The sequence below is a fragment of the Somniosus microcephalus genome, chromosome 9, assembly GCF_052327205.1.
Source record: "Somniosus microcephalus isolate GS21.2 chromosome 9, FLI_Smic_1.0, whole genome shotgun sequence".
In the NCBI taxonomy this organism is placed as follows: Eukaryota; Metazoa; Chordata; class Chondrichthyes; order Squaliformes; family Somniosidae; genus Somniosus; species Somniosus microcephalus.
Genome location: NC_140995.1, coordinates 71,037,076 through 71,048,341, shown reverse-complemented (window position 1 = coordinate 71,048,341; position 11,266 = coordinate 71,037,076). Strand labels below are relative to the sequence as shown.

The 11,266-nt window shown below is 46.2% G+C and overlaps 1 protein-coding gene across 4 annotated transcripts in view; it reads left to right on the top strand.

The window, feature by feature from the left end:
- The first annotated feature begins 1,242 nt into the window (after window positions 1-1,242).
- psen2 (presenilin 2) overlaps window positions 1,243-11,266 on the top strand; it is a 191,022-nt gene continuing 180,998 nt past the window's right edge. The window contains exons 1-6 of one of the 4 annotated variants that reach the window (XM_085996751.1): window positions 1,243-1,397; window positions 4,329-4,522; window positions 5,280-5,512; window positions 9,161-9,302; window positions 10,129-10,196; window positions 10,289-10,509. In XM_085996751.1, coding sequence (XP_085852877.1) covers window positions 4,385-4,522; window positions 5,280-5,512; window positions 9,161-9,302; window positions 10,129-10,196; window positions 10,289-10,509 — 802 coding nt within the window. In that variant the 5' untranslated portion in view covers window positions 1,243-1,397; window positions 4,329-4,384. Of the gene's footprint in view, window positions 1,398-1,451; window positions 1,672-4,328; window positions 4,523-5,279; window positions 5,513-9,160; window positions 9,303-10,128; window positions 10,197-10,288; window positions 10,510-11,266 lie in introns of those variants that run through there. The other 3 variants (XM_085996748.1, XM_085996749.1, XM_085996750.1) reach the window with 3 other exon arrangements.

The window sequence follows — 11,266 nt, the reverse complement described above, 5'->3', positions numbered from 1 at the left end:
TGGAGGGGCAGTACTGAGGGAGTGCTGCACTGTCAGAAGGGCAGTACTGAGCCAGTGCTCCACCGATGGAGGGTCAGTACTGAGGGAGTGCTGCATTGTCAGAGGGTCAGTATTGAGGGAGTGCTGCAGTCAGAGGGGCAGTACTGAGGGAGTGCTGCACTGTCAGAGGGACAGTACAGAGGGAGTGCTGCACTGTCGGAGGGGCAGTATTGAGAGAGTGCTGCATTGTTGGAGGGGCAGTACTGAGGGAGTGCTGCACTGTCAGAAGGGCAGTACTGAGCCAGTGCTCCACCGATGGAGGGTCAGTACTGAGGGAGTGCTGCATTGTCAGAGGGTCAGTAATGAGGCAGTGCGGCACTGTCAGAGGGTCAGTACTGAGGGAGTGCTGTACTGTCGGCGGGGCAGTACTGAGGGAGTGCTGCACTGTCGGAGGGGCAGTACTGAGGGAGTGCTGCACTGTCGGAGGGGCAGTACTGAGGGAGTGCTACACTGTAGGAGGGGCAGTACTGAGGGAGCGCTGCACTGTCGGAGGGGCAGTACTGAGGGAGTGCTGCACTGTCGGAGGGTCAGTACTGATGAGAGTGCTGCACTGTCGGAGGGTCAGTACTGATGGAGTGCTGCACTGTAGGAGGGGCAGTACTGAGGGAGTGTTGCACTGTTGGAGGGGCAGTACTGAGGGAGTGCTACACTGTAGGAGGGGCAGTACTGAGGGAGTGCTGCACTGTCAGAGGGTCAGTACTGAGGGAGTGCTGCACTATCGGAGGGTCAGTACTGATGAGAGTGCTGCACTGTCGGAGGTGCCGTCTTTCGGATGAGACGTTAACCTGAGAGAGCAGATGGGGCCTCAGTTTAACGTAAAAGATCGCATGGCACTATTTCGAAGATGAGCAGGGGGGAGTTCTCCTCGGTGTCCTGGCCAATATTTCTCCCTCAATCAACATCACTAAAACAGATTACCTGGTCATTATTACACTGCTGTTTGTGGGAGCTTGCTGTGTGCAAATTCGTTGTCACGTTTCCTGCATTACATCAGTGGCTACAGTTCAAAAAAGTACCTAATTGGTTGTAAAGCGCTTTGGGGCGTCCTGAGATTGTGAAAGGCGCTATAGAAATGCAAGTCCTTTTCGTTCCCTGGAGTGTTTCTGCAATTCCTTCCGGAGCCATGCGAGGTAGTATTTCCGCTGTCACAGGCACTCCTTGCAGCCAAGTCCCGTCCGAGTGACGACAACTCTCATGAGATGTGGGGCTTGTGGGAAAGGTCTTTGTTTTGATTGGGATCAGCTGATTGTCTTTTTCCCGTCTTGTTCTCTTTCACCTTTTCCTCTGCAGAATGGCTGTCTGTTTGGTAGATATTCTGTGAGCATCACAAACCTCGTCCTCGGCTTCCTTTCAACTAGGCAAGTAGAAAGGGGGAGTGGGGGAGAGGAGGGGAGGGAGGGCCTCGGGCCAATCTGCTCCGTGTGTCGACAGTTTAGTCGAGTGTTTCCTGCCCTTCGGAGCTCTGGGAGTTCCTCGTCTCCTGTACACAGCCATAGGAACCAAATGAGTGTGTGCAGGTAGGCCAGAGGCTGCAGGGGTGGCTTCGCCGTGTATACCTACCCAGCATTTACCCAGGGAAACTACAGGCTGTGATTTGGATCGTGCGTCACTGATTTTCTGTTGCTTTCGCAGGTTAGAGATCAGACTTTCAATGAGGGCTGTAATGATGTTTAAATTCTCCTCTGTACAGCGGGGTACTGAGAGGGGAATTAATTAAACATTAATGAAGGAGTACAAAAGCAAAATACTGCGGATGCTGGAAATCTGAAATAAAAACAAAAAATGCTGGAAACACTCAGCAGGTCAGGCAGCATCGAGGAGAGAGAAACAGAGTTAAGGTTTCAGTTCTGACGAAGGGTCATCGACCTGAAAAGTTAACTCTGTTTCTCTCTCCACAGATACTGCCTGACCTGCTGAGTATTTCCAGCAGTTTCTGTTTTTATTATTAATGAAGGGGTGTCGTCACTGTGCGGGGCTAATTTTTTGGGTTGCCAACCTTTCCCGGATTAATGTCCTGGACACATTGGAGATTAATGTCCTGGACACACTGCTGCCAGCAAAAAAAAGGAAGAAAATTATTGGGGCGTTTAAAAGAAACGATGTTTGTTTTTGATTTTCTTTCAACATTAGTTGTAAAAATATTGGGGGGGTGCGGTGGGAAACGGTGGTTGGACTGATGGACAAGCATCACGCAATCGGGTAATTAAGAGTCTTTCTGCTTTCTGATTGGCTGCGGGAAGGCGGAGGGCCCCGCGGATGGACTTGTCGGGCGCTCAGCAGTGGGAGCAGGAGGTGATGAAATCTCCAGGCATATGTCCAACCAGAGTTTGCAACCCTTTGGGCTGTTTTCAGGAATCGACTACCACAAGTTCCCTACTGCCACAAAGCAATCTATGCTTCAGTGAAAGCTCACATGTCTGTTTTAAACTGGAGAGCAGAAAGCTGAGGGGTCACCTAATCCTAAAGGGCATTACTATGATAAACGTCAATATGTCGAAAACATTAACCGATTCGGATACTTGGAGAGTCTGGAGAAGCTGGGATCATTCTATTTAGAGCAGCGATGGTTAAGGGGAGATTGAATAGAGGTGTTTAAAATCATGAGCGGTGTTGATAGAGTAAATAAGGAGAAACTGTTTCCATTGGCAGTAACCAGAGGAGACAGATTTATGACAATTGGCAAAAGAACCAGAGGTGAGATGAGGAGAATTGTTTTTACGCAGTGAGTTGTTGTGATCTGGCATGCATTGTTTGAAAGGCTGGTGGAAGTAGATTCAGTAGTAACTTTCAAAAGGGAATTGGATGAATACTTGACACGGAAAAGTTTGCAGGGCTATGGGGAAAGAGCAGGGAGTGGGACTAATTGGATAGCTCTTTGAAAGAGCCATCGCAGGCACGATGGGCCCAATGGCTTCCTCCTGTGCTGTATGATTCTGTGATTCCACAACAAAAGGGAATAGCCTGAAACTCAGAGGAGAGAGAGTGGAAAGATTTAACCACTTTACACAGAGGGTGGTGAATGTGCAGACAGGAATGTCAAGGGAGTCAATGGAGGCTGATTGAATCAGCAAATTCAAGAGAGATTTGGCTAAGTACCTGGGGAAATGTCTGCTAGAGGGGTACAAGAGGTATCGTGCCTTTGTTCTGTCAGACTGCTTGTCCCACATCCATTCATGGATGAGCAATAACTTCCACCAGTTAAACGTTGGGAAGATTGAAACTATGGCCCGTATTTTCTGATCGGAGGCTTCCTGCGTGCGGATGCCTTCGATCTGGAAAAAATCTATGCCCTTATCTGAGGGCTCCAGAGGTCCGGACTTTTCAGCTCCTGGGCCTCGCCTGATGCGCGTGCACAGAGGCCCAGATATCCCAGGGGCGCAGGTGGTTCATAAGCGTCCCTGGGATCATGTGAGCCATGGGGAACCAATGAATGAATGGAATCCCCCTTCAGGTTAGACCTGTCAAAAGTATGAATGGGGATCATGCAAAAAACACATCAAAACATTAAAAAATAAATTTAAAATAATTTTTTTTTAATTAGTTAAAATTACATTAAATTTTAAACCAAAATTTAATACGGGGCTAAAAATAAACTTACCTTTTTTAAAAGTATTTTTATATTATAAATGAGTGGGGGTTACTTTTTTAAACTCTTATGTTGGTAAAAGTGGGCCTTACGCCTGCATTTACCAGGCTTAAGATTTTTAAGGGTTTTCAGTGGGCGGAGGTTCTGCAGAAAGTGGAACTCTCCACCCACAGAGGCCCTTCTCCAGGGCAGGGGTGCGATCTGTTAAGAGGATTCTTGATAGATCGGAAGTGCCGGTTTTCAGCGTATGCACTTTGCATGCCTGAAACCGGCACTTGCGAGGTTCCTACAGGTGTGTACAAAGCTGTAGGGATCGGAAAATACGGGCCTATATTCTTAGGGCCCAAGCCACAGACACTGTACCCTCACCACTCACTCCATACCCCTCCCCGGGAACTGTTTGAGCGTCAACCAGACTGTTCACAGCCTCAGCACCCTGATCGAACCCAAACTGAGTATCTGACCTCGCATCCTCCCCGTCACCAAGACTGCCAACTTCCACCTCCGTAACATCGTGGTTACATTGATAAAAAAAACACCTCACCGTGGGAACCGCCCCATGCGGCCACACCACGGGAACCGATCGAAGAGGAGTAACAGATAAAAGGAGTAACTCTCACCACTGATCTCCCACCTGATTGAAGCAGAGTAACAACTGCAGTGTGCTCCATCCATTCACACACATTGCCTTTATGTTTTTCAGAGTTACCCGGCTAGTGTCTTTGAGGTTACCCACTTGCACTTGCAGAAAGCTCGTTCATGATTTCATCGGACAGTGAAGACGAAGTCTACAGTGAGAGGACGGCTCTGATCTCAGCCAACGCCTCTGCCATGCCCTCCTACCAGGATGGGGATGGGGATGGTGCGCCTGGCTCCGCCGACGTACAGACTAATCGGGTAAGCGCGCAACAAGTTGGAGCGAGGCACCCGCTGCGGGGCTGTTGCCAGGTTTTGTGCGAGTTATGCTTTGATAGCGGGTGGGTGTATTACACAGAACTACATAAATTACATAGAATTACATGACAGAGAATTACGTAGAATGTACAGCACAGAAACAGCCCATTCGGCCCAACTGGTCTGTGCCCATGTTTATGCTCCACACGTGCCTCCTCCCACCACTCTTCATCTCACCCTATCAGCATAACCGTCTATTCCTTTCTCCCTCATGTGTTTATCTCGCCTCCCCTTAAATGCATCTATGCTATTCGCCTCAACGACTTCTTGTAGTAGCGAGTTCCACATTCGCACCACTCTCTGGGTAAAGAAGTTTCTCCTGAATTCCCTACTGGATTTATTAGTGACTATCTTATATTGATGGCCCCTAGTTCTGGTCTCGCCCACAAGGGGAAACATCTTCTCTATGTCTACCCTATCAAACCCTTCATAATTTTAAAGACCTCTATCAGGTCACCCGTCAGCCTTCTCTTTTCTAGAGAAAAGGACTCCAGCCTGTTCAATCTTTCCTGATAGTTATATCCTCTCAGTTCTGGTATCATCCTTGTAACTTGTTTTTGCACCTTCTCCAGTGCCTCTATATCCTTTTTATAATATGGAGACCAGAACTGTGCACAGTGCTCTAAGTGTGGTCCAAGCAAGGTTCGATACAAGTTTAACATAAGTATTAATGGCGCCTTGTGTTGTTTTTCCTGCACAGCGCCGATCAGCAGCCAGTCGGCCCGCAAATCCTGCGGAGGGGAGCGAAGGCACAGTGGGCAGGCCTGTAAGCAGAGCTGCGGGTGGAGAGGAGGAGGAGGAGGAGGAGGAACTGATCCTGAAGTATGGGGCGAAGCATGTCATCATGCTGTTTGTGCCCGTCACTCTGTGCATGGCGGTGGTGGTGGTGACAATCAAGTCAGTCAGCTTCTACACGGAGAAGGACGGGCAGCTGTAAGTGTCTCGCAAAGATTTGAGGATCTCTCTGGCAAACCTTGCACGTGTACATTGTATTTCCAGCACAGAAACAGACCATTCGAACCAACTAGTCCATGCCAGTGTTTATGCTCCATACAAACCTCCTCCCACCCCTCTTCATCTAAACCTATCAGCATAACCTTCTATTCCTTTCTCCCTCAAGTGTTCATCTAGCTTCCCCTTAAATTGGCAGGCAAAACTCTTAATTGAACAATGGGTTGCCTTTAAAGGGGAAATAGTTCAGGTACAGTTGAGGTACATTCCCACTAGGGGGAAAGGCAGGTCAACTAAAGTCAGGGCTCCCTGGATGACGAAAGAGTTAGAGAATATGATGAAGCAGAAAAAGAGCGCATATGACAGATGTCAGGTTACAAATACATCAGAGAATCAGGCTATATATAGAAAAGTCAGAGGAGAAGTGAAAAAGAAAATAAGAGGGGCAAAGAGAGGGTGTTAAAATAGAATGGCAGCCAACATAAAAGGTAATCCAAAAGTCTTCTATAGGCATATAAATAGTAAAAGGGTAGTAAGAGAAGGCGTGAGGCCGATTAGGGACCGAAAAGGAGACCTATGCGTGGAGGCAGAGGGTATGGCTGAGGTACTAAACGAGTACTTTGCATCTGTCTTCACCAAGGAAGAAGATGCTGCCATAGACATAGTGGAGGAGGAGGTAGTGGAGACACTTGATAGGATAAAAATTGATAAAGAGTCATTAGAAAGGCTGGCTGTACTTAAAGTAGATAAATCACCAGGAGCGGATGGGATGCATCCAAGGATGCTAAGGGAATTGAGGGCAGAAATCGTGGAGGTACTGGCCATAATATTCCAATCCTCCTTGGATACGGGGGTGGTGCCAGAGGACTGGAGAATTGCAAATGTTACACCATTGTTCAAAAAGGATGTAAAGATAAACCCAGCAATTACAGGCCAGTCAGTTTAACCTCGGTAGTGGGGAAGCTTTTAGAAACAGTAATCATGGACAAAATTAACAGTCACTTGGATAGGTGTGGATTAATTAAGGAAAGCCAGCACGGATTTGTTAAAGGCAAATCGTGTTTAACCAACTTGGATCAAGTTTTTTGATGAGGTAACAGAGGGTTGATGAGGGTAATGTGGTTGACGTAGTGTACATGGATTTCCAAAAGGCGTTCGCCAAAATGCCACATGATCGGGTTGCCAGCAAAGTTGAAGGCCATGGAATAAAAGGGACAGTGGCAGCATGGATATGAAATTGTCTAAGTGAGAGGAAACAGAGAGTAGTGGTGAATGGTTTTTTCAGACTGGAGGAAGGTATTCAGTGGTGTTTCCCAGGGGTCGGTTCCAGGACCACTGCTTTTCTTGATATTTATTAATGACTTGGACTTGGACTTGGACGTACAGGGCACAATTTCAAAATTTGCAGATGACACAAAACTTGGAAGTATAGTGAGCAGGAGAGTGATAGACTTCAGGAAAACATAGGCTGGTGAAATGGGCAGACACGTGGCAGATGAAATTTAACACAAAAGTGTGAAGTGATATATTTTGGTAGAAAGAATGGGGAGAGTACATATAAACTAAATGGTGCGATCCTAAAGGGGGTGCACGAACAGAGAGACCTGGGGGTATGTGAGCACAAATTGTTGAAGGTGGCAGGGCAGGTTGAGAAAGCAGTTAATAAGACATACGGGATCCTGGGCTTCATTAATAGGAATAAAGTACAGAAGTGTGGAAATTATAATGAACCTGTATAAAACACTGGTTTGGCCCCAACTGGAGTACTGTCTCTAATTCTGGGCACCAGATTCTGGGAAGGATATGAAGGCCTCAGAGAGGGTGCAGAAAAGATTTAAGAGAATGATTCCAGGAATGAGGGACTTCAGTTATGTTGATAGACTGGAGAAGCTGGGGTTGTTCTCCTTGGAGCAGAGAAGATTGAGAGGAGATTTGATAGAGGTGTTCAAAATCATGAGGGGTCTGGACAGAGTAGATAGAGGGAAACTGTTCACATTGGCAGATGGGTCGAGAACCAGAGGACACAGAGTTAATGTGATTGGCAGAAGAACCAAAGGTGACGTAAGAAAAAACTTTTTTACGCAGCGAGTGGTTAAGATCTGGAATGCACTGCCTGAAAGGGTGGAGGAGGCAGATTCAATCTTATCTTTGAAAAGGGAGTTGGATAAGTATGTGAAGGAAAAAAAATTGCAGGGGTACGGGGAAAGGGCAGGGGAGTAGAACTAGCTGAGAGTCGGCACTAGCTTGACGGGCCGAATGGCCTCCTTCCGTGTTGTAACCATTCTATGATTCTAAATGCATCTACGCTATTCACCTCAACCACTCCTTAACAGGTTCTCAGTGCCTGATGGGGCAGATGAACTCTGGAGGAAACAGAGCCCAGGGCACAGTACAACTGCTCGTTTCAAATGGAATTTTTCCCAAAGAGCTGAAAGGAGTTCCAAGGCCCTGTTGGACAGTCTGAACCTTCCCAGGAACAGCTCCAGTTTTAGCCCCTCCAGTCCAGTAAACCCCAATGTTCTCTGGGAGTGTTGAGTCCCATGAAATATTGAGACTCTGAAAAGACACTGCCGGTTTCAGCGCCTTTAATGCGTAACTCTTCAAAATATTGTGTTTGATACAAATGACTCACCAAGTGTGCCATGTGTAATGAGATTATGCCCCCATTTATTACACTTCACCCAGAGGAAGCCCTACCCCATGGTTAGCTGATTAAGAAACAAAGAAAGACTTGCTTTAAGATAGCGTCTTTCACAAGCTCGGACGTCCCAATCCAATGAAGTACTTTTGAAGTGTAGTCACTGTTGTAATGTAGGAAATGCGGCAGCCAATTTGCGCACAGCAAGCTCCCACAAACAGCAATGTGATAATGACCAGATAATCTGTTTGTGATGTTGATTGAGAGATAAATATTGGTCCAAGACACCAGAGAGAATTACCCTGCAACTCGAAATAGTGCTATGGGATCTTTTACATCTACCTGAGAGGAGACTCTATTTTAACGTCTCATCCGATAGACTGTACCTCCGACAGTGCAGCACTCCCTTAACACTGCACTGGAGTGTCAGCCTTGATTTTTGTACACTCGTCTCTGAAGTGGGACTTGAACCCACGACCTTCTGACTCAGAGCCAAGAGGGCTATCCACTGAGCCATGGTTGACACTTATTAGTCTGATGGTGTCAGTAGAAGGTATCACAAGTTTTGCTAGTTTAGATCTTTCATTACTACAACAACAACTTGCATTTATATAGTGTCTTTAATGTACTAAAACTTCCCTGAATCCGCAGGTATATCCATCATTCTATCACTGCTGCCTAAGCCCCAGGCTCTGGAATTCCCTCCCTAAACCTCTCCGCCTCTCTACCTCTCTTTCCTCCTTTAAGACACTCCTTAAAACCAACCCCTTTGACCGAGCTTTTAGGTCATCTGTCCTAATATCTCTATGTGGCTCGGTGTCAAAATTTGTCTGATAACGCTCCTGTGAAGCGCCTTGGGACCTTTCACTACATTAAAGGCGCTATATAAATGATGATGTTGTTAATGCTGTCCAGGGACAACTGACACCAATTGTAATTGTTATGGATGAATTAAACCCCATTAACTTCCATTTCCACTTTCTCCTCAACAGAATCTACACCCCATTCACGGAGGATACTGACTCAGTTGGACAGCGTATCCTGAACTCCATCCTCAACACATTAATAATGATCAGTGTTATTGTTGTAATGACTATAATTCTTGTCCTTCTTTACAAATATCGATGTTACAAGGTAGGATGTTTTAATTTGAATTTATTATATAATAGATAATGTGTGACATCACATACCAACTGCACTAGAGTCTTGTGACAGGTCAAGTACACGGAGCACAGAGCAGCAATAGACTAGAAAGAAAGAAGTAAGAACTTGCATTGATGTAAGCACCATTCATGTCCTCAGAACGTCCCAAGGTGTCCTCCGTGGCTCAGTGGGTAGCACTCTCGCTTCTGAGTCAGACCTTCCTCCATAGACTTGAGCACAGAATCTAGACTGACAACTCCCAGTGCAGTACTGAGGGAGTGCTGCACTGGTGGATGTGCAGTCTTTAGGATGAGACGTTAAACTGAGTCCCGTCTGCCCTCTCAGGTGGACATAAAAGATCCCATGGCACTATTTTGAAGAAGAGCAGGGGAGTTCTCCCCGGTGTCCTAGCCAATATTTATACCTCAACCAACATCACTAAAACAGATTATCTTGTCATTATCACATTGCTGATTGTGGGATCTTGCTGTGTGCAAATTGGCTGCCGCGTTTCCTGCATTACAACAGTGACTACACTTCAAAAGCATTTCATTGGCTGTAAAGCGCTTTGGGACACCCTGAGCTTGTGAAAGGCGCTATATAGATGCAAGTTCTTTCTAATCTATTACTGCTCTGTGCTCCATATACTGGACCTGTCACAAGACTGAGTGAAGTCGGAATCTGATGATGTGCTATTGTGCTAGTCAACATGGGTTGAAAAATGTGTGATTTTTTTCACCGATTCTCTCCAGGTTTAGTAGCGGCTAGAACAAACGTCCTAAGACTGCCATCTAACCAGAGTGCTTGTGTTTTCCAGTTTATCCATGGATGGCTGATTCTCTCCTCCCTCCTGTTACTTTTCCTCTTCACGTACATATACCTGGGGTACGTATTTGCGCTTTTGCTCCCGTTCTGCTCCAGCTTTTGCCGTTTGTTAAACTTTTCCATGATTACAACTCTATTTGTCTCCTGTCTAGTGAAGTGTTTAAGACGTACAATGTGGCCATGGACTATCCTACCCTGATCCTAATCATATGGAACTTTGGAGCAGTAGGAATGGTTTGCATCCACTGGAAGGGACCCCTGCAGCTCCAGCAGGCTTACCTCATCATGATCAGTGCACTGATGGCCCTGGTCTTCATCAAATACCTCCCGGAATGGTCAGCCTGGGTCATTCTTGGCGCAATATCCGTTTACGGTACGTGTATCGCTTACAACATAAACAATCAGCTTTCAAAATTATTTGATAAACAAAGAAAGTGTTTAATGTTCAAGTTATTGCTCCAATTAAGTACAGAATAGTCTCAGGGCAGAGTTCTTTTACAAAGAGCCAATGATGGACACAGAGCATGTATAGTAAGGTGTAACCTGCATTTAAAAATAGTAAAGAATGAGACGTTATCGCAGCCCTGATAACATTATACTTTATTGGGGTCCACTGTGGCTCAGTGGGCAGCACTCTCACCTCTGAGTCACTCCAGGGACCTTGAGCACAAAATCTCAGACTGACACTCCCAGTGCAGTACTGAGGGACTGGGAGTCAAAGTGCTGCACTGTCTGAGGTGCTGTCTTTTGGATGAGATGTTAAACGGAGGCTCCTGTCTGCTCTCTCAGGTGTATGTAAAAGATCCCATGGCACTATTTTGAAGACGAGCAGGGGAGTTCTCCCGGTGTCCTGGTCAATATTTATCCCTCAACTAATACCTAAAAAAACAAAACATTGCTGTTTATGGGAGTTGGCTGCCGCATTTCCTACATAACAGTGACAACACTTCAAAGTGAAGTGCTTTGGGACGTCCTGAGGTTGTGAAAGGCACTCTGTAAATGCAAGTCTTTATTGGTATTTGAATATCTAGAGTCTAGTAATGAAAGCAGGATAGTAGATAGTACTGATGTTAAATTAGCAGACAGAGGAATGTCACAGGGCCATGCTAGACATTTTGCTACTATCACCT